Genomic DNA, 27,902 nt, shown 5'->3' with positions numbered 1-27,902 from the left:
TCCAAAATGAAAAGAGAATAAGAAATTATTCCACAAACCAATCTCATTTTCTTTTTAATTGATCAATTTGTTGATGTTGTTGTTTTTGTATGACAGACATCGCAGGATCCTGATCCTTATCCCTCAATATCGTTCGTTTGGGTGCACTCGTTTCGGCCTCCATGGCCAGCCAAGGCCGGCTGCCAGTCAGCTGATAATCGAGTTGTCTTAACTCTGGGTATAAAGGGACTCTAGATCTATGCATGTTAGTATGTGACTGTCTCCGGAAAACGGAGTAATTGAAATCCGGAACGTAAAATCACTGCATTGAGTATGGGGTCTATGCATGTTAGTACGTGACTGTCTCCGGGAAAACGGAGTGATTGAAATCCGGAACGTTAAAATCAGCGCATTGAGAATGGGGTCTAGGTATATGCATGTTAGTATATGCCTGTCTCTGGAAAAACGGAGTAATTGAAATCCGGAGAGTTAAAATCAGGGCATTGAGAATGGGATCAATGCATGTTAGTATGTGACTAACGTGTAAACTGACGACTAACTTAGTAAGTGATGGTGAACATGAATGGAGCTCTTAAGTTAAAAAGCACAGATACAATCAACCCTTACCCCTAGGGGGCTGTTCAATTATTCCGTGACTTACTTTTTCCGGTTTTAACACCTCCCCACCTCCTCCGCCCCTTGTAACGCACCCGTAACGCAGCCCTATACCCCCCCCCCCTCTTTTGAATTACGTCACACGCCGAAAAGATTCATTTGGGAGGGGCGGAATTTTCAATTTTTTGCACGTTTTTTAAAGCCCCCCCCCCCCCCGTATTTGTTACGTAGGTAACGTTGGGCTTGGCCCCCCTCCTCCCCTTCTATCGCATTGTAACGCTGGCTCAAATCCCCTCCGCCCTAAGTGAGTAACGTAATACTAGAACAGTCCCTTGACTCGTTGATTTTGTTAAAAAATTGTAAAAACCCTGCTCCTTCTTTTCTATTCTCTTTCTCAATTTTTTTTTTTTTTTTTTTTTTTTTTTTTTTTTTTTTTTTTATTTTATTTTTTTAATTTAATGAACATAATTCTTCCTGATAAAGGGTTTGGTTAGTTAATTTACGACGATCAGCAACCAGGCTATTTACGTCGGGGACCAGGAAATCTTAAATGTTTGAATTTAATTGCTTAAAGAATTTTAGAATTTCGGTGACCACAATTGGACCATCTGAGCTTAAAGAATGGATGTTTTGAGGGAGGAAATTTTGAATTTTGATGCGTGTGGCATAGGATTTTGGGCAAAAAAGCAAAATATGGTCGATAGTATCTGATAAAGGGGTGCAATGTGCATGTCTCGTATATAAATGATATTTCTATGTATTCGTCTTGAATACCGACATTTCAAAGCTCTTTAAGCAAGTAAATTTAAAAAATTTAGGCGATTCCTGCATGTTCTCCGAAGTAAATAGCTTATATATGTAGCTTATATATGTTATATATATTATATGTATTATATGTATACGTTTTTTAATAGTGGTAAATTAACTAACAAACTAACTTAATTGCGAGTGATGGGCCTAAATACTGCTACAATAACGCTCTCAGAGAATTCTTTCATCAAATAACGATTTATCGTACTCACGCGCGCGGACGATCGAAATACTATGAGCTCTGATACGGCGAATTCTTAAACGCAAAACATTAGCTCTCCGGCTGCGAATATCCTCTGCTAAGAGTAAATATTTACATTTATGTCTACGTTTGGAGAAGGTCAAGCATAGTTTTTCCCCAAAAATTCAAAACCAAGAGAAAATGATGACGTCAATAAGAGCTGCATCCTCTGCACGTCAAAGCAAAGCAAAGATTTTCAAGAATCTCAACGTTTGGACGTCTTGATGCGATCTTTTTAGTTCCGTCCGAGTGGAATACTGACTGTTCAAATTTCCGACCCCAATTTTAATCGTGAAATGCTGTGTATTTCTTAATTTAAAATGAATCCTACAGTTTTTTTAGTTATCCTCGGGCAGTTAAGTTTTGTATTTTCCGCCATTAGTGATGATGAATATAGGCTCGAGACCCTTTGTTCATCACCGGCCTTGGAGCATTTTGATATTACTCCAATTTTAAAAAACGACCGACTTGTGTCAAGTTACTTCAAGTGCTTCATGGATGAAGGTCCTTGCACTAACGAGGGGAAGATGGTCAAAAGTAAGTTGAGATTTTCTCTGATTTAATCGAAGTTCAATTTTCAATTTCCACGATATGAAAGTTATGTACAAACCTTAAGTTAATGACTTGGTCCGAAGGCTGTCCAACTTGGAAAAAATGAAAATCTTGTTTTAATGCGGAAAAATGTGTTTTACGGTGCATGCATGCATCGTGATTTTTTTTCCTTGAAAGTATTTTGTATTACACTCAAAGGTAAGCGCAACATTGGTTTGTATTTAAAAGTGCCTGATTCCAGAGCTCTAAAACGTTCCCATCGCACCATTAAAAGACGAAAAAGTTTAATTACTTAACTAGATAGCTGAGGGTCTCTTATAAGAAAAAAAAATTGCGCACCAGAAACATGCCATTCAAACAAATCCCAGCTAGATTCAGTTTTTCTTTCCGGATTTTTTTTTTTTTTTTTTTTTTTTTTTTTTTTTTTTTTTTTTTTTTTTTTTTTTTTTTTTTTTCCCAGTTTTGGACACTTTTTGACGTGAGGTACATTTGTGATCTTTTTTATGCTCTCATTTTGATTTCATTAATTTTGGTTGAATCCAAGTTCTACCTTCGTTGAAAAATCTTGCACTCTCGCGTCATGACCAACAGGGGTTTTGGTAACTTCTCACAAGAAGAAAAAAGAAAAAAGAAAACAGAAAAAGTCTCAAGTTTTGGCGATTTGTTCCAAATTTTCAATTCTTTGTCTTTAGATTTCACTTAACTTCAATTTTAAATAAAAGAAAATAAAATCATTCAGTCTAAATACCAAAAATTTAGTTATTAGTTACTTTGTCGGGTATTCGTTTAGTTAGTATTTGTTACAATCTGGTATAACTCCGAAAACTTTATGGGCTTCAGAATCAGCCATTTATATCCCATATTGAACGGAATCCCTTAGCCGAAGCTCATGATATTTTTAATATGAAGTGATATCGCATTGGTTTCATGATTCACTTTTTACTACGATAGAACTACGTCAAACCTTATCGGATAAAATAAAGAGTACAAAAACTGCATTTTGTTTCTTGCTTACAACTTTTTTTAGCTCTGACTTATTCAAATTTCTCTTTAAGATTTCCTCATTTTCCTACATGAATTGAGGGGAAGCCTCATAAAAGAAATAATATTCAATATTGGTGTACAATGCGTTCTTAGGCGAGACAGCATATTTGATGGATTGTGGTTAGTGTGCGGTTTGTTGGCTATTAGTGAGACATCGAGAAGGGCTCACTGAGCGAGTTCAGCGAGTGAAATATTGTAAACAACAGATTTGTAACCACAAGACGATACACCTATCATACTCCGTATGCAGCTTGTATTGGAAAATTCACATCACTCGTTGAAAATTTAGCAAGAATTTGTCACTTTTATGAAGCACTGGTGACCTACAAGAGCAGGCATGAACACTGAAAATTTGAATTTTTTTGCCATTAACAGTTGAACTTAACCTTTATTGCGCGACTAAGAGTATTATAAAGACTAAAAAATAAAGTAATGCAATGAACCTTAAACAATTAAGAGTGATGTATTGGTCACCTAAAAGCTTCCGACGGCTTGAGGTCATGGATCTGCGGATGTGTAACGACAATTGAAGTAACATAGGGTAAAAAAAATAAGTTCCGATCACATTTGTCAGCATAATGAGTAAATAAACAATAGGAGCTCAGAGACAAAAACAAAAAAAGTGAACACGAAACTCGCAAAAAAGTAGAATTAGGGAAGGAGAGAGTAATAAATTGCAAGAAAACAGGAAGGTCACGTATGTGATTCAACGGATCTGATCGATTCAGTGATCGATTCTCGAGGCTGTGGAGGTTTTTTTTTCTCATTTAGATTATCATTTTTATTCGCTGCTTGCACTTGGAACGATGATCAAATGACGTCGGTCCATCAATTCTTTGAAATTTGTGGGGTCAAAAGAGGTTGAACAAGTTACACGTATGGTGAAGACTTGCTTATCGACAAGCTTATATATTTGAAATACGACTGGACGCATTATGAGGCGATGAATAATGATATCTTGTCTCGATTCAACCTGTAAATGGATATCCTGGCCTCTTGGATTGGACTAATTCAATTAAGGAGACTATTTTTAGTATATAAGTTGATCAAAGCTGCAGGAATTTTTATTTCTAAGATTCCATCATTAGCATTTTAAGTATCAAACCACTCAATCGAAGGTGTGGAGGCTTTTGATAACCAGCGGGTCCTCAATGCATAAGAGGCTAGATAATATTGTGGCATTTATTTGATTTCCTGATATTTTACTAGAATTATTTTGTTTGTTATTGTTAAAAATATCAAGGGCTTTTCCATCATATTTCTCGCCGAGAAAATTTTTCAAATCGCAGAATCTATATGCAGTATTAATATTTGTAGTCGCTCAGTCACCTAAGGTTAAATTTCCAGTGATTTCAAACTAAGTCAGGACTAATCCTCTAATTTTTTGGTGAGGTTTTTGGCATTTAAAGCGATGCGTAGTGATTTCAATGCCCATTTAAAGGTCGCAAAAAACATACGTACTTCTGGAAGGATAATTACTTTTCTTCCTTAAAAAATAAATGATGATTGACAGGTTTGGAGAAGAAAATGCTGATATTTTTGTAGTCTCATCTATTCTATATCTATAAATGTAACCACTGAAAAGCCATATTAATATACATAGCCCATCCCCATCAATTATTTTCAAACTTTAAATATTAAATTATGATGGTTCACAAAAATCTAAAGAGTAAGAAATTTTATCCTTTAGAAACTAAAATAAAAATGATTCATTGCCAATTTATGACCAAATAATACTCTGCATCCTCTTACCCTTTTGCCAGCATCTTAAGTCGTTTCCGACACTCTAAAAATGAGCACGTTCTATTCTTATTGGGAGGAAAATTCGCTTGGTTGAAGGTGACATTGCTGGAGGTATTCTGCCGAGTTGAAGGCGTTTTATTCGCGATCATATTTTGTTCGCTGTGGGCTCCGCGTTAGTAAGAACCATGAATACTCACAGAGTCAGCAAATAGCAAAAATTGAATATTCCTCTTGTGCGGGTGTGTAAACACACCCTTGCTGCACACAAGTATAAAAATAAATCAGGCATCATCCAAATGCGCGTTAGAGCCTGATTCTTATAACGTTGATGTTCGGGTTCGCACAAGAATTTAATAGTTTAAATTTTTAAGAAAACTCACTTCCACGTTGTTTATTTCCTTTATACCGAAACGTGTTCGACCGGTAAAAAAGAAATAAACAACGTGAAAGTGATTTTTCTTAAAAATTTAAATTAATAGGCTGATTCTTGTTCAAGACAATTAGTTCCACTGTATAAGCCGTTCGTATGAAACCGTATCATATTTTATTTCTGATTTATTAATAAATATTTCATGAAGTCGACTGAATTAAAATTTGAAACTGTTTCAGGAATTATACCGGAAATCATGAGAACACAGTGTAGGAACTGTAATCCTACAATGAGGAGGATAGTGCGCACAGTTATGAAGCACATGTTCCAGACAAGGCCGAGAGACGTGGATGACTTTTTCCTGAAGTACGATCCTCATGAAATGTACTACGATGACCTCATCGAGTTCATGGACGAAGACAATGACTACTAGGAGTGGACCGCGCACAAATGCCGTCCCCGGTCTGAGTGTCAAAATTAAATTGTGCGATCGGACGCATCATTATTGATGTTTTTACTGAAATCAAAAGTTTGTTCCTTCTAAAATTGTTCTTTCGTAAAATAAGAATTATCGTCAAACATATACTTTTAAAAATAAAATTTGGCTAGTAACGGCTGTATATAACATCTTTTTTACCTTCTCGTGCGCTCCCCTTGCGGATAGAGAAAGTCTTTCTAATTTATTTTAACGTGCATACTTCATTACTTTCTCTATACGTCGATTAAATAAAAAAATGCACCCGACAAAAATGGATACATGCATTTCAAACATGCATGGTTTTTTTTTTTTTTTTTTTTTTTTTTTGGGGGGGGGCCTATTTTAAAATTTGAATGTGATATTTTTTACTTTTTTTGTTCATACTAATATTTCGACAGTCATACAGTTCTGAAAAACCGAGTATAGTGCTTCCTTGTCTTGCCGACTAATCTTAAGTCCCAAGTTTTTTACATACTGGCTAAAAAGCAAACTGACAATTTGTCTACCCCTCTGAAAAACTTTTCCTCCTCAAAAGCTCTCGATCTGATCCCAAATTAGGTTTTAGGCATGCTCACATATCGACGGTGGAACTCCAAAACACGTAACTCGGTTTGCAAAGTTAGAGACTCATGGCATACTTTATTAACTTTTTATACGGAAAACAACTCAACAAAAAACTTTACAAACTGCCTTCATTTTTTCTCTTTGTGCGAAGAAAGTTGTGTGAAAACTTCAATGAATGGTGTTGATTTATTTTCCGTCAAAAAATAAAATAGGAGCGGAGGTTTTAAGACACCGCAACCTAGAAACGTGGTTTGGGAGTTTCACCATTGATAAATGCTTGTCGCTAGACAGACATAATTTTTTAAAATCGGTTTCTTTTTGAGTCATATAAGTCAGTGGAACAGACTTTTTTTGTATTTTATTTTTTTTTATTTTCACTGTCCATGCCTACAGGAAGCGAAGGAGCATGACAAAAATAATCCAAGAAAAGAGTTCCTAAATAAATATATGCAAAATATGGAAAATAAAGTTACATTATTATAGCCAAAAAAAAATCGGGGTAAAGGACCGCACAGCTACTGAATGAGCACGATTTTAAAGTTACGCGCGCTCGCTTTGAAAAAAGCCCGGACCAATCAGGGCAAAGTGTTTTACCGCCCGGTGCGTCGCGCGGGATAAATTGAAGTTGGCGCTAGAGGCAACACTGCATATCTTTCCTACCTAACCTCAACTGATGCTCATTATCACTAACAAAAATTGAGTGTTATCATTTTCCCGTCCGAGGATATGATTGTGTGTTTGTCATGTTCAAAAAATTATGTAGGCCAAAGGCTTCTACAGTTCTAACATGCTACCTTAAACAATGTAAAGAACCCCCGTGGACATCGTATTTCGTTAAATACAGTAGTGTTGAGGATGACCAGTTTGGCCGCTCACATTTCAACTGGCGAGTGAATGAAAGTAATTATCATATTTTAAGAACCGGCTGCTATCCTTACATCAAGTATCACTGTACCAAAAGGCCTTATCAAGACTTATCAACCGAGGACAATTTGTATCGAGTTATTAAAGCAGTAAATTTAGGTAAGTTTGCAATTGAAACTGCATCCCTCATAATAAATAACACTCACATAATTTTAAGGATTATGTCTAATAGGTACCGCAAGATGGACTCTGTAATTTCCGTGCTTTTGAAAGATTTTCCACTTCCTAAAATTTACCGTCATAAAGAAATAAAAAAATCGCTGCGTCGGTGCGTCATTCTTCAGTTTCAGGATCTTTGTTTTGATTCAATGTGTGAAATGATAATATGACCTGCTTTTCAATGTTTGTTTCATACTCTGGCCGCAGCTAGCGCTAGCGTCCGTTGCCGTTGTGGCGCTGCTCTTCAGGCATGCGTCTCGGCAGCCGCGCGCCGCTCCACAGCGCATCAAGGAGGGTTATTCACCTTGGACTGCTCTTAAAATGCTTCCATATGCAGTCACGCTGGATCGAAAAAATCAACTTGAATTTGCCGCCGAGAATATCTGCTCAGCTGAGACAAGAATAAAATTGCTTGAGAGTCAAGCAGAAACCTTCTTCAAAAAAGATAACAAATTTCCTTGCAATGTGTGCATCTTTCTTTCATTTTGATTTTAAAGACATTTTTTTCTTGGCGGCGAATTCAAGAATATTTCTGCTAATATTAAGTCACTTTTCTCAGTGAGATAAGCGAATGCAACAAGAATAATTTATTTTTTTCAATCTAATCGGTCAGTTAAAAAATTATCTAATGCTGATTTTGTTTTTTAAAAAAAGGTGGTTTTTCCCGAGGGAAAATTGAACACTTGTGTTTGCCATTAGAAAAAACTCAGTTTTTAAAGTATGATCTACTAAGGGATCTGCCTCGTGGCCGCTCTGCAGCCCAATCTCCGCAGATGTGTCACTACCAGCCTGATGTGTATTTTCAAGAAAAGTTTTTAGAAATGAAATTCAGCAAAAAAAAAAAAAAAAAAAAAAAAAAAATTGAAATCACATGGCATGCTTATAAGCAAAGGATTGAACATGTATTCGACTTCATTTTCTGATAAGGAACTAATATTCTAGGCTCTCGTCATATTTAAGTGAAGCTGATCAAGTATTATCCCAGTATTTTTTTCAATGAACATATTAATTTAAGTTACACAATTTTCAATTTTCAATTAATTTTGTCCAAGATGTCCAGATTGGGAAAATATGTGGAACCTAAAACAATGGAAGAATAATCGAAGTTGGGTTCGTTTTACTTCGCGGCGGGTCGGGTTGCATACGCTCGATTTTGCAGGCAAAATTTAAGATCTGCTCAAGGCTTCAGAGATACGGCACGGGTGCAGTTAGTTTTTCCCTCTAGCATGACGTCTATTTCGGTTAACTATTTGGATGCTCCTATCGCACCGATTTGTAACGCGATAGCAACAAACTAGATGCTTTTTGAAAGACGAACAGCTAAGAGGCATTTGAATAATGCACTGAGTGTAAAACGATGGAGGAAAATACGAAGTTGGGTTTGGACACAAAATGCAGGTATTTTATCCCCGCGGTGGGCTGAGTTACTTTGAAGTTATTTAGCATCCCCTCAACCCAGATAGTCTTTGTCTTCCTTCCATTTTTTGTTTTTATGACCTTTCTTTTTCGAAGTTTTAACTATACAGGCATCTAATCGGCACCTCCCTTGAATAGATGTCAAACTAATAATATCAGCTTTAATTTTGTGGGACGAGGTATAGATTGGCTGCAATAGGATTGCGCGAATGCCCCCTTTTTTACCTTTTTGGAAATGCATAGGATTACGCTAAAATTCTGGTACTGAAAACTCACATGTTTGCGCGAATTTTCAATATTCTACGAGGAAGCGTTAATCGGCAACCTTGGTAGTCAGTGGCGTGGCGTACTTTGCGATCTATCAATATTTCCCCATTTGAATCTGTGGTAATTAATTGATTATTAAGGTGTTCGCTGCGAACATTCCCTTTATCGATACTTTTCCATAGGTTTAAATGACTGATCAATCGATATATCGCGAAGCACGCCACGCCACTGTTTGTGGTAGATAACTACATCGCGGAAGACTGTTCATTCCCCCTCATTTAATGGCATGTCTCTCTTCGATGGATGTCCCTCGTAGCACGAATGACCCAGAGAGCTTCCATGGATATTTAAAAAGTGAACTAGGGGCCTGTCCTGTGACCACAACGCGGCCGCCAAGCGCTAAGATACTGAGAAGACTTACACGTAAAAATTATAGAGCAACCATTTCCAAGTTTTTTTAAGAGATGAATGGATTCAAAACCCGACGAGTGTACCCGAAAGAAAGCGTATATTTATATCCGATTGCAAGAATATGCACCACTTTTATATTTTAGTTTTAATAAATGTTTTGAAAAAGCTACACACAATAAATGTGTCGAAAATTTCGTTGCGATATTTTCGTTTGTTCTATTTTCAATTAATGTATAACCCCCCCCCCCCAAAAAAAAAAAAAAAAATTAATATCATCCAAGTTACTGAAATGTTACATTGAAGATACATATTTTGCCTTTTATTATGGTAAAAACTTGAGTAGAAGGTCAAAAATGATGACACGCAGGCCTATACATCATTCCCGCAGTCTTGTAGGCGCTAAAATTCGTTTCACGCCAACAGAGCGACTGCACTGCGTTTGGCGCAATGCGAGAAGTATTCATGCAGTCTGGTAGGCGCTCATATGGGCTGTGCGCGCAATGCGTGAAGTGTTCCCAAAGTCTTGCAGGCGCTAATATACGTTTATCGCCGCCGCGCCGCACTGTGTTTGGCGCGATTATTCGGACTTTCGTGAAAGAATAATCGCGGCATCTAATAATAGAGCCTTAACGATCAATTTTGTGCCTCGATGTCGTATGAGCATTCCAACGTTGCCTGGTTTCTCCCGATTAAATATTGTTTCCAAGAAAAGTTAGGAAAGTTCTTTATGTCCACGGCCATTATTCAATCTTCTCACTTCCTTTATCATCAGAAGGTATGAGACATCGATAACTTGCCAACAAACTAACCTAAACTGGCGTTAACACAAAAATTCGTTTATTTCCAACTGTTTTCTGTTTTGCCAAACGTCTACCTTAAATTAACTTAATTTTAAATTCGCGCATTCCTGTAGCAGATGTTAAGGTTTCTATTCGCGCAATCCTCATCTACTTTCTTAGACGTTTCGCGCAATCCTGGATTGCCAGATAGATTTTAATTTGACGCACCAACATGTAAAGCCTCTTAAATTATGACTTCCTCGCCTTTCGTTGTAAAACTTATCAAAGCTACAGCATTTATCTGTCATCTTTTTACTCTTTTATTTTTTACAGGCATACCAACTTTGTTGTACGGTCTCGCGGCTGTGTGGTTGATTAGACACAAAGAACTCGTGGAAACACCTGATGGGAGCGTTTACATCTATTTCTTATTGTTAGAGGATAAAGGCTCAATGTACTGAAGTGCAACTTGAGTCTAATTTTTATGTAGCAAAGGCCGTCGAGCTTTTACTTTTTAAAGAATAAAAATGTATCATTTTATGAAAATGTAAGCACGTAGGGAATTATATCCATCTTAAATGTGTACATTTTGTTTAGAAACTATGATGGAAACTGTACTCCTACATTCATCATACATCCACTAATGTAGGTTCTTCTTAAAATTACCGATGTGATAGTGATTAATATTTTTAAATTAATAACCACAAGCATTAGACCCATTGTCCATTTTTTTTAATGATATATTGATGTGCTTTGAACTTTCTATGTGAGGGCACCATTTGAGGAGTTCAGAGCAGATTTTCGCTCTTGATGTTACAAGTTATTAAACTTACTCCTTCAGATTTTACACGGCACACGTAGGTATGCGGAGTAATGAGATGATGGGTTACGCCCTCTTAATGGTTAATTGTACTAGTATGTATCTTCTGTTATTGAAAAAAGACTGAAAATAAACGATTAAACCATTTACCTATTTTTACTTTATTTCCTGGATCCCGTTCTTTAAAAGTCCTCATGATACGAGTTTTGCCTAAAATCTTTGCAGCGTGACTCAAAATTTGCCCCTACGTGGGATCTACTTCACTTTAATTGAGAACTGAATAGTCACTGTACGGCACTTCTGATAACTGTGATTATGTCATTCACGGATACCGAAATAGGATCCAAGTCACCGTGGTCAAAAATTTATGTTACCATAATTTGATGTCAGATGCCACTTTCTAAAGTAATGTGTGACTTTAAATTTAGTTTTAAAGAAGGCTAAAACCATGGTAAAAATTTCAATTTAAAGAAAGTTTTTTAAAAAAAATTCCGCATTAATGCCGGATCTTCAAGCAAAAACATATTTTCCTACATGTCAACGATGTTTTTGCTCGAGGAACTTTGCGAAAATGATAAATCGATAAATTATTGATTGAAGTCCCATCTAAATTTTTATCAAAGCAAATCAAATACACTGAAATTTTATCATATTGAAGAATAAAAAATGTGCTCTTTTAAAAGTATAATACTCACTGATTAATGAAGAAATTGAGAATGAAAGTGTTACTTTTTTACCCTCAATGACATGAAACTTAATATATATGTCATGGTGTCTAAGGAAGAAGTTGCATTATCCTAATAATATATTTCAATGAATTTGATTTGATATTCTTATTAATGCACGGTCAATACCGTGGACCGACTCAGCGTGCGTTTCAGCGTGTTCTCTTGTAAATGTGTAGCGTAGTAGAAAAAGCACCCCAACTTTCAGAGTTTAAGTCTAACTGACCAGAGTTTTGGTCGCCCTCCTGGTTTTTTAGAGGCTTGCAAAATGTGATCGAAGCACGTACCAGGTATTAAAAAAATGAATAATCAAGTCAACGACTTTTTTTTGGGTTATGTTCGGAATTGAAAATGGATTTAAGCTGATTATTTAATAATTTCTTTTATTCTTAATATACTTTCTGACATTAATTATTCGCATAAACTAATCAGTAAATGAACAATGTTCCACTTTCCTGTTTTATTAATACCTCATTACATTGATCATATCACGAATACTTCGTTCCTTCATATTTTCTTTTTAAGAAGTTATTTTTATGTAAATTTTGTTGGGGATAAATACAAATCGTGCGACGAATGATAGTAACTATTTTAAAAAAGTACATTAAAAAAGGATAGGGCCTATATAATACATATAAAAAACATAATTTAAATGAGCAAAACGTCTCCATTGTAATGAGGTAAGGGAAGAGAGAGGCATCAAAAATTGACCTTGTACTTGCGAAACCTCTCACTGTTTTTGTGATTACAAAACAGTACAATGTTTGTCTCATAATTCCCATCTCTTATAAAATATTTAATTTGGCATCTCAAATACTTACTGGAAAAATGTTGTACAACAGGAGTGACTAACTTGTTCTTGATACAAATCAATGCAATGCAACACAATACAATACAATTAAGTACAATGCAATAAATACAATGCGATAATGCACACTGTGATACAGTCACGTTCATCTTAGATTTTGGAAATATAGTTCTCAATATTACACTATATCATCGCAATATCACTATATCATATGGGGATACTAGATACTTGCAATCCAATCATTATCATCACCACGTATTAAACATGTAAACACATAGCTAGATTTTATTATTGGGAGACTCAAATGCTGGGTTAAAAAAGTAGCAATCGCCAGGTTTTTTATATTTTATTACTTTTTAGTTTTAATTTATTTTTCTTTCAGCAGTTGATTGTGATGTCGTAAGACATCGAAACGTCCTGCATTTATTTATATGTCCGTTTCTAGCCTTGTTTCCGCGATTTTTTCTCCTCGGTTTTTACTTATTACCGCTTACTGCTTTACTTAGTTCTCGATTGTCGGAATCCAACGCACAATCTTGCCATGGAACTATTCCTAATAATTCAATTTGCAGGGCAAAGTCTCTCCATGAAAGTTAACTTAGTTCTTGACACTGGAGACAGATGACGACGAACGAATGATTCATACTTTATAAATCAGTAAATTTTGCCTAGCACCAAAGTCAACAGTTTACTATTGCATATAAATTTCAAAACTACACAAAGTATAGCTTTTAAGTTGTAGTGCTGGCAATGCTAACACTCACTTAGAGTGCATTTGAGCAGAATGTGTTGGGCGGCGTTTTTTTATTTGATTTTCTGAACTCTGAAACAGTCATCATGGACAGTATGTCCGACATGCTGGGGCGAATATCATGTCCAATTTTATTATTCATGGCGTGACAAGTTCAAGTAAACTGCCTATCTGTCTTCATTTGTGTATTTTCTACCTCAACAGTCTCTCTTTTTTAATCTGTGAAAATGGATGCTTTTACAGAAAAGCTGAACAGATTTTACGTTCTAAAAAGCAGGAAAATAGCGCAATTTACCCTAAAAAAAAAAATAAGAAAGGACAGAGTTTTCCTTACTTTTTTGCACAGCTTTAAATCTAATAAAAAAAGAGGAAACATCCAAGTGACGCTACTGTAACACAGTGTATCGCGATGGAGCTTGCGGGGTATGACATAGAAGAGCTTTCTTCTATATCCAGTATACCCCTGACACAATATGCTTACCTCAGTACCTCACCACGCATCGTAACTCAATGCGGTACGGTACGGTATGTTACTGTACGTGTGGCAAAGTACGGTATAATATTAAAATACAATATGGTATAATACAGCGAACTACAAACTAAAATTGAGCATTTTTACTTTCCACGGTAGATCTCAATTATTCTATCTTGATCTACGTATTCGAAGATGTGAGGAGCGTCCATCAGAATTCCCACCGTTCCTACGGTTGTGACGATGAAAAATATGTACAGTTGTAGACGATCGATCACCATTGCCACGTATTTCCAGTCTTCTCGAATCTACAACAAAACAAACAGTCATCAAATGAAACAGCGCGCGGTGCTGCGTGGGCGAGGAAAGTCAAAACGCCTTCAGTATTCGGAGATGCAACACGGACATCCCCTAGACACGAATAGTTGCATCAAGGGGCTACATTCAGATCATTCCAATTCAGCTTCTTTTGCCTCCTACAAAGAGGGGAACTTAGACGGTGTTATTATAGATTTAAAGGCTTGATGCTTTAAAGGATGATGTGCGCATTTTTTGCAAGTAGCAACTTTTGCCAAGGGTGCTAACTCGTGGCTATAAAAACGGGAATAAAGTTAGATAAAAATACATTAGTAGCTTTATTCTGCAATTTTGATTGAGGAAAATGCAGCATAACGAACAAAAGCGAACTTCATTAGTGACAAATGTAATATTAAAAATAGTAATGCACCATTTTCTGCTATTATTGATAACTTATAACGGAAATACACGGAGAAGATGACATTTTTCTTGACTTGAGTGTTTTTGCAATGCCAGTGATGAAAATAATGTCTGAAAAATCTAAAAGAAATTTGAGCATCCAGTTTATGGTAGATTTGGTTTAAAAATGTTCTCCGTGCCAATATTTACCACAACTGCAATATTTGCAAACAGCATGACTCCTAGAGGAACAATTGCAATCCCTTTGAGCTTTTTCCCTTCCATAGTGATGAAACTCTCGAAATACAAAGACTTGACTTCACCTTAGCTTATATTCATGATCACCGACCCATGTCCACTTTTTCACGTGCTAAAAGCTTAAATCGTACATAAATAAGGAGGTTTCGAACATTTCGAAATATGGAGCCCTAAGGGTCTAAAAGGGCAGCCAACCCTCTAATACGAAAATCACTAGAAAAATGCCGCTACATCCTCAGATTCCAATATCAAAGCAAGTTGGTCAAGGATGTGCGTAAATGAGTGTCTTTCCTAAAATGTAGTAAAATGCAAAAACGGAGTCAACTGCATGCTTTACAAACAATAAGTCGTAACAAATGTAATGATAAATAATTCTGGATAATTTGATATCACAGTTTGGCTGCTTTTTTGGGTCCTAAAAGTACCATGACCTCACCTAAAAATGACCGACAAGCCGTCACCTTCCGGCCATAGTATCATAAGCGCCAAGCGACGTTTAAAAATTTCTGCCACCGTTGTATTCTTTTACAGAGAAATTTTTGATTGAATCTGTCTAAAAACTTCACTGGATTTTATCGATAGCACAAAGAAAATTCGGTGAAATTTTCGGACAGCTTCGTTGAAAAATTTCTCTGTGAAAAAATAAAAAGGGCGGCGGAAATTTTGAAACGTCGCTTGGCGTTTGTGATGCTTTGGTCGGAAGGTGACGATGTCCGTACTCTCTTCGTATTGGTACTCTGCTCTGGGCCAGTTAGATTCATTTGGACCGCGTTAAACAGAAAGGAACCAAGCCACATCAGCTATTGCCAAATTTAATTGGGCGAATTAATTTTTTACATAAAAACAGTTTGGCGGATTTTTGTGCAAATTTCAGTGAATTTTCTCCATAATACAAAGTAAATTCCTTAAAATTTTCAAAGGAATCCGCACAAACGTTCTCTCGTAAAAAATTGACTTGCCCAGTTAAATTTGGCAATAGCTAATGTGGCTTGGTTCCTTTCTGTTACACGCGGTCCATTTTTACTGGGGATGCGATGCCACCGTTCGGACATGCCTTCTGCCCTTGGTCCTAACTTGGAAATGCCAAGAAATGGTGCGTTACCTGAATATATTGATCCTCGTTTCGAAGATGCTCTACGATGAACTCGACAGCCTCGGTGGCTTTGGAGGCCTCCGGGGAGAGGAGGAGACTATCGGAGCTCTCGCTCTCCCGTCGCTCGACGCTGGCCTTGCGGTTGATCTTGCAGTTGGGGTGGTGGAAGTCGGATAGCTCCATCACCTCCGTCTTCGACTTGCTCGAGGCCTGGGCCAGGTTTTTTGGAAGCTCTGTGGGTGACCCGTAGTGAGGATGCGGGGGGACCGACGAGACGTTGGTCATCGACGGCATCTCCATCATCCAACGAAGCCGCGTCTTCTTCGGACGCTTCATGAGCAGGATGATCGGCAGGTAGTAGAGGAACACGGACCGGATCCAGACCGGCATCCGGTGGGTGCGCGGCCCTCGGAAGTTCCAGTTGATGATGATCACCGTCACCAATATACTCACCGTGTTCATGATGAAAGTGAATAGTAGGTATTTGGCTATGAGGGGGAGAACAAGCGAGGTCGGGGGCAGGATTTTCGAGACTAGCAAAAGAAACACAACCAGTGACAGTAAAATACTAATGCCTAGAGTAACTTTTTCGCCGGCCTCGGCCGGTAGGTAAAAAACGAGAACACATAGAAAAGAGATCAGGACCGTCGGCAGGATTAAATTGACCGTGTAAAACAGCGTCTTCCGGCGGATTATGATGTAGAACGTGATGTCTGTCTCCGTCGGCACCCCCGGGTAGGTGTTCAAGTATGCCGGCACCTCGATTATGTCCCACGTTCCTGACTTCCAGTAGTCCGAGAGGTCCACGAAGTTCTTGTTGTTGTAGAGGGCCAGGGAAACCTGATCGCCGTTGAATGTCCATGATCCGAATTTCATGATACATGTCTGCTGATCGAACGGGAAGTACGTGACGTCTATGGTGCATGAGCTCTGAGAACACAGAAATAAATTCACCATCGTTAATTTAGTTAGCAACGTTGAAATTTGGACGTATTTCTATCAAACGGAACTAAGCCCCATGGGGGGGAGGAAGGTAGAGGGGGGGCTTGGATTGGCGGCGGAAACGGGCGTCCTACTCGTTCCGTCCTATACTCGCAATGCTTTTCCATGGCGCTTAGTTCCGTTTGACAGAACGTGCTATCCGGGATTCTGAATTCCTCAAAAGGAACTCAAATTGGCGCTCAGTTCTGTTTGACAGAAATACATCCATTTGATACTTTTGTCGATACGCTACGGATAGAAATGAGAGATGTGATGAGCACTGCCGACGCTATCCCGAGCATTTTTTTCGGTAAACACATTTACCTCTTCAGTGGTCTATGATTAGAGGTAATAAGTGATTAAACTTTCTTGTCGGGCAAAAGAATAAGGATCCGTTTTTGGGCTCACCCTAGCTGTATTTCCTGAACTCTACGATTTGTCACCAATTAAGGGTCTATATTTTAAGAAATGCATGATGCTCTGGTCCTAACTATTCCTCCGGCCATCGGCTCACCTCAACTTAACATCTAGGGAAGGACTGGAGTCGTAAAATAACAGAGAATATCGCCCCATTGATGGGTATATCGTCCCCTTGAATCGACCCAATTTAGTCGCTTTTTCCGTGAGGAGGAGATAAGTTAGTCCACAATCATCCCAAAATCGGCTGGCCGACTGGGATTTTTCCCAGTTTTCCCTCCTGCCTGCCTATGCCCTGTTAACATCGCCAGGCTGCTGGACGTGAAATTGACATCAGCATGCTGATTGTTGAAATTGGTAGACAAAGTGATAGACAAAGATGACAAAAAGGATATGGAGTGATCCAGGGATCCTATTGGTGGAAGCGGGTGGTTGCGATGGACAAAGGAGATATAGGTAATAGACTAACTAACGGCAACCCACGAGAGACCCTTGATTTAGTCCATTGTTTTCACCCTCACTCTATGAGAACCACCCATTTCAACCAGAAGGATCACTCCATACTCCTTACGTCTTCTATGTCTGTCGGTTTGTCTATCAATTTCAGTAATCAGCCTGCAAACCGCAGATCTGTTGAATTTTATCCCCATGTTGCCGGAGTCTGACAAGCCTCGACCCAACCGCGTGTCGCTTCTGGTTGAAGTAAATCCTCATGTCTTCTTTGTCTATCGCTTTGTCTATCGATTTTAGAAATCAGCCCACAGACGGTTTTAAGGTCGTAGCATATTTTTTTTACCGACCAGGATTTTAATTCAACAGCCTAGATTTATAGATTTCAATTTTTCCCCCGTGTTCAGAGCTCCCGTTGGAGCAGATCCGGATTTTCCGCAGTGTCGTGGAAGCTCAAACAGAGGAAACACCATGAGAACCACTCATTTCAACCAATAGGATTGCTCCTGATGTCCTCTTTTTCTATCGCCTTGTCTATCGATTTCAATAATCAGCCCGCAAACGGTCCTGAGGTCGTAGCATTTTTTTTACAAACCAGGATTTTAATTCAACAGACCATTTCAACCAGCAGGATAGCTCCTTATGTCTTCTTTGTCTATCGATTTCAACAATCATCCCGCAGACGGTTTTGAGATCGTAGCATATTTTTTTACCAGCCAGGATTTTAATTCAACAGCTCAGATTCATAGATTTTAATTTTTCTCCCGTGTTCAGAGCTCCCGTCGGAGCGGGTCCGGATTTTCCGCAGTGTCGCGGGAGCTCAAACGAAGGAAACTCTATGAGAACCACTCATTTCAACCAACAGGATTGCTCCTTATGTCCTCTTTTTTTTATCGCTTTGTCTGGCAAGGAGTCTGACAAGCCTCAACCCCACCACGTTTCGCTTCTGGTTGGAGTAAAACCTTATGTCTTCTTTGTCTATCGCTTTGTCTATCGATTCCAACAATCATCCCGCAGATGGTTTTGAGATCGTAGCATAATTTTTTGACTGAGCAGAACTATAATTCAACAGTCCAGATTCATAGATTTAAATTTTTCCCCCGTGTTCAGAGCTCTCGTTGGAGCGAATCTGGATTTTCCGCAGTGTCGCGGAAGCTCAAACGAAGGAAACTACGGGAGGCCGGAGTCAAGCTCGGCGTTTGATTTCGCCGGGCGGAATCTCCGACTCGGCGGCGGCGGCGGCGGTATCGCTCGTTCTCCACTTGGGATTTTTCCTTGCTCGCCCGGAGGCAGCGGCGCATTCTCCCGCGTCCCTGCATAGAAGACGAGGGCCCAGGAATGCGCGCTATGCAAAGCATGTCATCAAAGATTTGACGAAAATCCGCCTCCCTCGCGGCTCATTCCCGGCGACGGCTGAGTGCCGCCTCCTGCGGGCCAGACTTCTTGTCTCGCGCCCGCTCCCGCCCACGCAGTCTGGTAAATAGGTAATGAAACACTCGAACGTTTTATAACGAGAGCGAACGGTAGCTTTCTGAGATAATGGTCGTTGGATTTACTCCAACCCAGCGACACGGGGCACACTGGAAAAAAAAACACATTGGATCTAGAGTCCAGACTCTTGAAAACATTGACAAGAAGAAGGACTCTTGATTCAATCAGATTTAAGTTTAAATCTAAAGGAAATCCGCTCAAATTAAGAGGATTGGTTCTTGATTTAAGCTTAAATCTGATTGAATCAAGAGTATTTTTCCTTGTCGATGTTTTTAAGAGTCTGGACTCTAGATCCAATGTGTTTTTTTTTTTTTTCCAGTGCATGCAGGGTTGGGTCAAGCCCCTGGTAAAAGTGGAGCATAATGACCTCGTCATTGGGACATCACAATGCTTTATGAAACAAATCTCTATGATTTCACTCTAATATCATTCTGACCATTCAGACATCACTATGATGGCACTGTGATGGCAGAGTATTCAGCGGAGATCATTGTGACGTCACACTGTTTTATGAAACACACAGTGGATGTCATTATGACATCAGAGGGATGTCACGATGTCCCACTTTTACTAGGGAGGCTGACAAGCCTCCTACAATATAGGGATAAAATTCAACAGATCTGCGGTCTGCGGGCTGATTGTTGAAATTGATAGACAAAGCTACAGATACAAAGAAGACATGAGGAATATGGAGCGATCCTATTGGTTGTAACAGGTAATTGTCATGGACTAATGGGGAAAACGATAGACCAACTATAAAGCCTCTCACGGGTTGCCGTCAGCTAGTCTATTACTTCCCTCCTTCGTCCATCTCAACCACCCGCTTCCACCAATCGGATCCCTTTATATCCTTTTTGTCATCTTTATCTATCGCCTCGTGTATCAATTTCAACCATCAGCCCGCTGTCAACGTCGTCAGGCTGCTGGTTTTGAGGTCGTAGTTTTTTTTTTTTACCAGCCAGGATTATAATACAATAGTCTAATTTTTCCCCCGTGTTCAGAGCTCCCGTTGGCTCCTGTGGAGATCTGGATTTTCCGCAGTATCGCGGAAGCTCAAATGAAACTTTAAATGACCCAAAATTAATCAGAAAATCGGTCTTGCGGTAGCAAAGAACTTTTCTTCCTCAACAACTTCTCATTGCGTCAAGGAAAATGATCGTTACATCAAGGAAACTACTCATTTCACTTGGTACACTTTTAATTTTGACAAGAAAAGTTTACATGTAATTATGAAATGTTTCTCGTTCTGCCCTTGCAGTGACCAAAACAATTTTATAGGCAAATAAAATTTCATTGTCACGAGTCAAATATTTCTTGTCGTAATAAGTCGCTTCCTTGACGGAACCCTTATCTTCCTTAGCACAACGACGAACCCCGAAAGGAAATGGTTTCATTGGCGTGCTTTGCGATATATGTATTAATCTGCCATTTAGAACATGGAAAAAGATCGATTGAATGGGTTTCGCAACAAACACCTTAATAACCGATTCTTTACCGTAGATTCAAATGGCAGAAATATCGATATATCGCAAAGCACGCTATGCCGCGCTGTTACAGAATTAAACTGCTTTGCACCAATATTATTATCTAGAGACGAATCTTCAGTTTAAAAGCTGCTTAGGATCAAATTCCATCCAGAAATATTAAAAAGAAACTGCGAAATTAATATTTCAATCGTGACATTTTGCGATGGATAAAATTCAAATATAACCCGACATTTATTAATCACCCACGAAAAGACGCTATGGAAATCATTTTGCTATAAATTATTAAGATAATTTTCTGAAGACACGCCAGAGCTGTCTGAAACTTTTGTTCAGTTTCCACTCTGTGCGATCTTCTCAAAGTTTCTCCTTTCTTTTCATATTGATTCTGGAAGTTGACAGAATTCATTTCATGTGCTGGATACGAGTGAAAGTTTAAAACCTATCGGAGTAAGTTACCTGGTAAATGGCAGGAGGAATCCACAAAACTTCTCCGTGAGGATAAATCAGAACATTAGACTTGTAACGAACTTCGTAGTTACCATCGGCACTGCAACAGAATTGATAAGATAAAGTTAAAAAGAAAGTGGAGGAAGTTATCGAATCACGGCGTTTCAGAATGTCAGCTCATATTATATTTTAGTCCAAAGGTAACCGACCTTCGATATGAATTAAAAATGATGTCCTTGACTTGCCGGAAGACTGAACAATTTTTCGAAATTCTTTTTTTTAAAACAATCGGTAGCACTCATCCTAGGACATAATACAACACCTCCCTCTGCGTAATTTTTGCAACAATCGAAAACGTCTTCTTTCTACACACTTGAATTTTCTCTGAAAATTTGGAAGGTAATTACTCACAAATTTTTCTGAAAATGAAGTACGACAAACAAAGGAAGTTTGGCAACTTCAACGGCTCATACGGTGTTTTATCTTAGCACGGCAGTATACTACCATTTTGAGGAAAAACGCAGAATGAACATTCTAAAGTTGCCGAAGTTCCTTCTATAAAATGTTTATTTTCAAGGAGTGTTACGGATATTTTCTCTTGATATTTTTATGTAAGTTAGAATCAGATCTGATTACGAATAAAATTCTTTAAAAAATTCGGGAAAAAATCTTCACAAATTCACTTGAAAATTAATTACAGATAGCTTCTAGAAGAAATTAAGACTACTAGAGTTTCTACAGGAACTAAATGAGAAAATGATTCATTACTAAAATTAAGCCAGGATAGAACAATAAAAGTCAACCAGATAGGCAACCCCAAACTAAGAGAAAACACAAAATGAGCAGAGCAAGAGAAAACATAAGGAACTATAACCCCAACTAATAAATTATGGAGGAAATTACTAATTAGGCAACGTCTGAAGGAGCATGCAGCGTTTTCCCCTAGCACGAGAGCACTGTGTTAATGATCCGCTCTTTTCAATAATGATTCTTTGAAGTCGCGTTTACTCCTCCACTCAGAAACATTGCAGTTTGTCAATTTTCATTCGGGCATGAGCGCGAGCGCTTTGATCACCATATTTTGGAGCGAACGCTTATCACGAGCGAGAATAAGATATTTTCAAGACTCAAGATGATCCACCGCATCCGAAAGCGTTCGTCACAGCAGCAACGAGCTCGCTATCATAGACGCGAGAGGGGAGCATACGGGGGGAGCATAGCGAACAACCCCTAATGAGGCTAATGGAAGTTGTTGCGTTCTGATAACGAACCAGAAACGAGCCAGAAGATAAGGGACAAGATCCGAAAATCACCGAGGAGGGCGAGGGCGTTAGCACGACTGGGGCGGGCGAGGGGTGAAAAGATAAGAAAAATAGAGCAATTTCGGCGGTTGAAAGCTCTATGCGAATTGCGGAGCCGCCATCAGTTAAGGTATGACAGCTTAGACATAAAATTCCCTAATGCGGGTGCTTGGAGAGGAGTGCAATTGGCAATTTAGTGGCGGTGTCTCGCTTCGGTTTGCGGGACACTCAAAAAGAATGGCGCTGCTACCTATAACAAATAAGTCCTTAAATGCATTAAGCCTTATAAATCTTTAATTTAAGGTTTCAGTTTTCTAAAAGCGTCCCTCGCAGGGATGTTTAAGTGTTTCTGGGATAAAAAGTCCGATACAGTTATTGCGAGGTTATTGGTGAGACGACAACCATAAACCGGCGATGCAGTGTTACGTTGGACTGGTTTATTTCCATTATCCACCTCTCAATCGATTAGAACTTCTGATGAACTGTAACAGAAGCTTTAGTTCATTCTAGGACTTACTCGTAAATTTACAGCTATGGGGAATATTCAGTGTGGTTTGTATTCCTAACGGCAAGAAACTCATGGAACCGCGATTTCTTATTACTTAAGTATGTTTCATGGGCGCTTGAGGTTCATCCTTCATAAGACTTCAGTAACAGCGTGCAGAACTCAGAAATAATACTTCTAAGGATATTTCCAAAAATATTCCCTTTCCCAGGCATGGATACCATAATTAATATACAAAACTACTTCTTCTTTTACTACATGACTTTTGACTCAGTGTCTAACGCCCATGACGCAATTTTATTTGATTTTTAAATCATACATATAGTTCTATGAATTAACTATATCCTAGAAAATGATAGAAGTACAGATGTTTGGAATTTCAAAGTTATTTCATTTCCGGTTCTTTATTTGGACGTATTTCTATCAAACGGACCTAAGCGCCTTAGGGTGAGGAAGGTAGAGGGGGGCTTGGATTGGCGGCGGAATCGGGCGTCCGGCTTATTCCGTCCTATACTCGCAATGCTTTTCCATGGCGCTTAGGTCCGTTTGACAGAACGCGCTGTCCGGGATTCAAAATTCCTCAAAAGGAACTGAAATTGGCGCTTAGTTCCGTTTGATAGAAATACGTCCATTTACTCTTGATGAGCATGAATCGTCGCATTATGTCCTCAGAAAACAGAAGGCAACGTCCCCTCATTTGCAGTGATAATTTTGGTTTTCTTAAAAACTTCATGCATGGATTTAACACGTACATTAAAAAAGGGAGGATCGTTACGCTTCCTCAAATTCACAGATAGAACAAGCTACCGCAACTTTCAGTTGATATTCGATCAACGAACACATCGGGACATCTCGTCGTTGATGACAACGCCTGAATGCAACTATTCGTGCTTTCCAGATGTCCATATTGCATAAAAAAAAAAATTGAAGGCGCTCTGTTTTTTTTTTTTATTCATCTCAAAGCCAGCTGACACGCTGCAGCTGTTTTGCAAGGCGTCGTTACAATGAAAAAAGGCCCAAAGAAAATAATGAAAGAACGCTTGTAAAAAGCTACCTTTCTCGACCATTACGCTGCTTCCTTTGGCCTTCTAGCTCTTAACACTCTGAAAGTGCAATTGAGAATACTTGATTCAATACAACTAGCATTGTGAAGAATTAGGGAAAGAATAATGGCTCATCATGAGCAACAAGGATTTAGCGCTGGTTGTAGCTCACACGCGAAAAGCTGGAAGAAAGGGTGATTTAATGGTGTCAAATAGAGCTTAACTCACTTGTTGAAAAGAACAATATCAGGTTTCCACACTTTATCCGGTGGTAATCGCAAAACACCTATCCCTCCGTAATCTGTTTCATCCCATCGAAGTTGGTAATCATTCCATACCTGTAAAAATCAGTTAATATGTGGTTAAATGAAAATGAAATGACTTTTCAATTGAATAAAGGTTCTTTTCTAAGTTTTGCATTGATGTGAATTTCCTCTTTTTCTTTTTCCTCCCTTCTTATATTTCTTCGTTTTCTTCTTTCTCTCATTCTTTGTATAATTTTTCTTTTCGTCCCTGTTTCATGTGCATTGATGTCTGAATTGACGTTGGTGGAAGTGCCCTGGTAAAAATTGACAGTAGAATGTGTGTTCCAAAATACTATAGACCTAAAGCCGGCTGTAAGATTTCCAATAGCTTCTGTAGTCGGCTGTACAATTTCTTATAACCTTTTATAGCCGATGGCGATTAAGCAACAGCCAGATAATAATGCTTATGCTAAACGTTACTAAATACGGATACTAGGACTTAGTTAGTTTAAATATTAGTGCCTGACACAAAGCGGAGCGGCATGTTGCCAGCGCGAAACGCGCACCCGCGCACCGGCGCCTACAAACCTAAGGGGATACGTCACGCATTGCGCAATGGGTGAAGTATCCCTGTTAGGTTTGTAGGCGCCAGTGCGTCGCCGCGCAATGCGTGAAGTATCCCTGTTAGGTTTGTAGGCGCCAATGCGTCGCCGCTCCGCTTTGTGTTAGGCTCTAATATTTAATCGCGCGGAGTCAGCGTTTTTCAACTCATGATTTCGAAATGTTTGCACACTCTATATGGACCATCTCATTTTAATTGATGAAAAAAAAAATATGTTTTAAAGGAAAATATAATGTGTGTTTTGTGCACACAAATTTCTACACAATTTCTTATAGCCTTTTATAGCCAATGGCGATAAAGTGTAAAGCCCGGCAATAGGAACTATACCCCGACTGTATACTTTTTTATAGCTTCGTATAGCCCGGCTATATGATTTGCTCCGCTTTCTACAGCCAGCTACATGATTTTCAATAGTCTTCTTTAGTCGGCTATAAGAACTCCTATGATATTTTGAAACGCAGCTCGTATCGCCAATTTTTACCAGGGTATCATCACGAAAAATATTAAGAAATTGAACGATGTTACACTCAAATAATTATGAAAATGCTTTTTCAACTGAATCTATTAGGGGGGCACTGCGTGGAAGTCTATTTATACGAAGAAAGGGGCATACGGGGCAATAAGGAGTTTGAAAATATTTGCATTTTTCACCTGAAAAAGTAAACTTATTTCGGGGAAATCGGCACGATTTATAAGATAACCTATTTTCTGTGTCTAAATTATACATGTGAATGAAAAGTGGTAGAATTTGTTATTCGTCTCAGAAACATTGATGTACTTATGGCTGCTGCTACTAAGGGTTTATTTATGCCCCACCTTTGTCTAACGAAGGCATTTATAATCCCCATTATCTATTTTTTCTCTTTCCTCATAATGGTATGTAAGATACTATAAAGAGAAAACGTCATACAAACGTCAACGAATAAAATCATTTTCAAATTTAAGTTTATTATGACATCATGTAAGTTGTTTCATGAGTTCTACTCACCAGTCGCAACCAGACGTTTGATTTCATAATTTGATTCTTCTCATTCTGGAAAAAAGGAATTCGAATGATTGAGTGGTGCACAAAAGAAGAAAAAAAAGCTGAATATTCTAAAATAGATTCTCGCAATACTGACCAAATAAAGTTTTGCGAGCTACGCCAGGATAGAATTAAAATTGGTCAGCAGATAAATCAACAGATGAAGTAGCGGAATGCTCCAAAATATACAATTTCGAAAAGTCGAAACATAAAACTGGCGAGGAAGATTTGTAAACAAAGGTTTGCAAGTAGCTTGGCAAATTGCAATTTATGCATTTTGGTGAATCGTAGGGCATCGATTTCTTTGGCATTTTAAAGAAAAAACAGCATGCAAAGGTGCAGAAAACTAACCAGAGCATCGCATCATGACGATGAAGAGTAACATCTATTGTGAACCGAGATCGCAGTGCAGATAATTTTTTTCGAAAAATTCAAATTGGGAGGAAGCTTGGACATGAAACTCAGTCCTTGGAATTTTTGTCAATTTTTTGTTATCTTTGACTCCTCCTAACGCAAGAGGAGTTCGATTCACGCTTCATCATTTTGTAAGACTCCGTTTTTATTTCGAAATGTCTTGACTTTTCAACTTATGACACATATAACCTCGGAGTGAAAAATTCTTACAAATGCTCTTACCACATTAATAAGTTGAACGAAAGCCAGCCCGAATCGGACATCAACCTTCTCAGTGATGTTCTGCACCGGTCGAATCAGCTTGTTGTACCCGCGAAACAAATCGCGAACCAGTCTTTCCTCGTCCTCTGAACACAGGCCTGAAATTTTTGAAAAACATATGTATCAATCGGGCTATTTACATGCTCATTAGGCTGTAGAACAAATTTTGAGGTCAAAAACAAACATTTATATTCATTTTCACACCGATTGTTACAGCGATAAAATCAGTCGATAAAAACCAGTGATACTTTACTTCATCAGCGCAACTGGCAACGCTGGAATCAAATTAAGGTGTAAAAGAAACAAGCCAAGTGTTTTCAACCCTGAGTTAAAATCGCATACAACGAATACTGGACGAATTTCATGATAACGCCTGGATGCAAGATACAACTATTCGGGCTCTATGGATGTCCGTGTTGCATACGCGCGGGAGTGAAGGCGTTTTGGGCCTTGGGCAGCGGCGGACAATACTGCGAGGATCCGAAAGGACAGAGTGCCGTCAGTTCTTCGTTTACATATCTTAGACGCAAATAGTTCTTTTAAAAATCATGCTACGCACATCAAAGGTATTGAAATAAAAGCACACAAGATATACAAACATAATACGCCTGTGTGCAATCACAAGTATGGCCGTGCCGAAGAAATGCCAATGTAGTGTAATGGACCACTAGACAAGGTACGATTTCAGCATTCTGATACATGTTTCTTCACCAAAATTTTACGTAAAACACGATGCGCACAACAAAAATTACCGCAATCAACTCCTTACAAAAATATTTAATAATTCTTGATGCGTGAATTCAAACCACCCGTTCATGAAAACTCAATGCTCTACGCGATTCATATCGCGCGCTAAACGTTATCATAACAGTCTCTGCGATATAAAAATCTGGCAACCTCAATCTTGACGCTTTGGCTCAGCTATAGCAAATTGCTAATAGTTTGAACAACACATGGTGGGAAATGAACATTGCTCGATTGAGAAGCTTGCTGAAACCGTTGTGGTGTGCGATTTGACTCACGTAGAGCTTTGAGTTTCTTGTGAGCGGGCAGTTCAAATTCCTCGTAACCAATGTTAAATAAAAACGTTGATATCTTAGTTAGGAGTTAATTTCAGTAATTTTCAATGCAAGAATCGTGTTCTACGTTAAATTCTGGTTAAGAAACATGTATCAGAATACTTGAATTAGTACCTTGTCTAGTGGTCCATTGAAGCATTGAAGTCGCTCTGTCATTTTG

General features: G+C 38.6%; 3 protein-coding genes across 3 annotated transcripts in view; 2 read left to right on the top strand and 1 right to left on the bottom strand.

Annotated features, from left to right (window-relative positions):
* The first annotated feature begins 1,821 nt into the window (after positions 1 to 1,821).
* LOC109043693 (ejaculatory bulb-specific protein 3) lies at positions 1,822 to 5,794 on the top strand. Its single transcript, XM_019060992.2, has 2 exons — positions 1,822 to 2,182; positions 5,594 to 5,794. The coding sequence occupies exons 1-2, from the start codon at positions 1,966 to 1,968 to the stop codon at positions 5,785 to 5,787; spliced, it is 411 nt and encodes a 136-aa protein (XP_018916537.1). The 5' UTR covers positions 1,822 to 1,965; the 3' UTR covers positions 5,788 to 5,794.
* A 1,247-nt stretch (positions 5,795 to 7,041) lies between these two features.
* LOC109040535 (uncharacterized protein C15orf61 homolog) lies at positions 7,042 to 11,321 on the top strand. Its single transcript, XM_019056514.2, has 2 exons — positions 7,042 to 7,419; positions 10,686 to 11,321. The coding sequence occupies exons 1-2, from the start codon at positions 7,140 to 7,142 to the stop codon at positions 10,811 to 10,813; spliced, it is 408 nt and encodes a 135-aa protein (XP_018912059.2). The 5' UTR covers positions 7,042 to 7,139; the 3' UTR covers positions 10,814 to 11,321.
* A 939-nt stretch (positions 11,322 to 12,260) lies between these two features.
* Positions 12,261 to 27,902, bottom strand: part of nAChRbeta1 (nicotinic acetylcholine receptor beta1) — a 38,078-nt gene continuing 22,436 nt past the window's right edge. Inside the window, exons 3-8 of the mRNA XM_019060400.2 lie at positions 26,625 to 26,761; positions 25,953 to 25,997; positions 24,326 to 24,435; positions 21,258 to 21,348; positions 15,985 to 16,905; positions 12,261 to 14,236 (exon numbers count right to left, since the gene is read on the bottom strand). Coding sequence (XP_018915945.1) covers positions 14,072 to 14,236; positions 15,985 to 16,905; positions 21,258 to 21,348; positions 24,326 to 24,435; positions 25,953 to 25,997; positions 26,625 to 26,761 — 1,469 coding nt within the window. The 3' untranslated portion in view covers positions 12,261 to 14,071. The remainder of the gene's footprint in view (positions 14,237 to 15,984; positions 16,906 to 21,257; positions 21,349 to 24,325; positions 24,436 to 25,952; positions 25,998 to 26,624; positions 26,762 to 27,902) is intronic.

This window comes from Bemisia tabaci, chromosome 6, assembly GCF_918797505.1.
Source record: "Bemisia tabaci chromosome 6, PGI_BMITA_v3".
In the NCBI taxonomy this organism is placed as follows: Eukaryota; Metazoa; Arthropoda; class Insecta; order Hemiptera; family Aleyrodidae; genus Bemisia; species Bemisia tabaci.
This window is presented reverse-complemented; position numbering and strand designations above follow the sequence as displayed.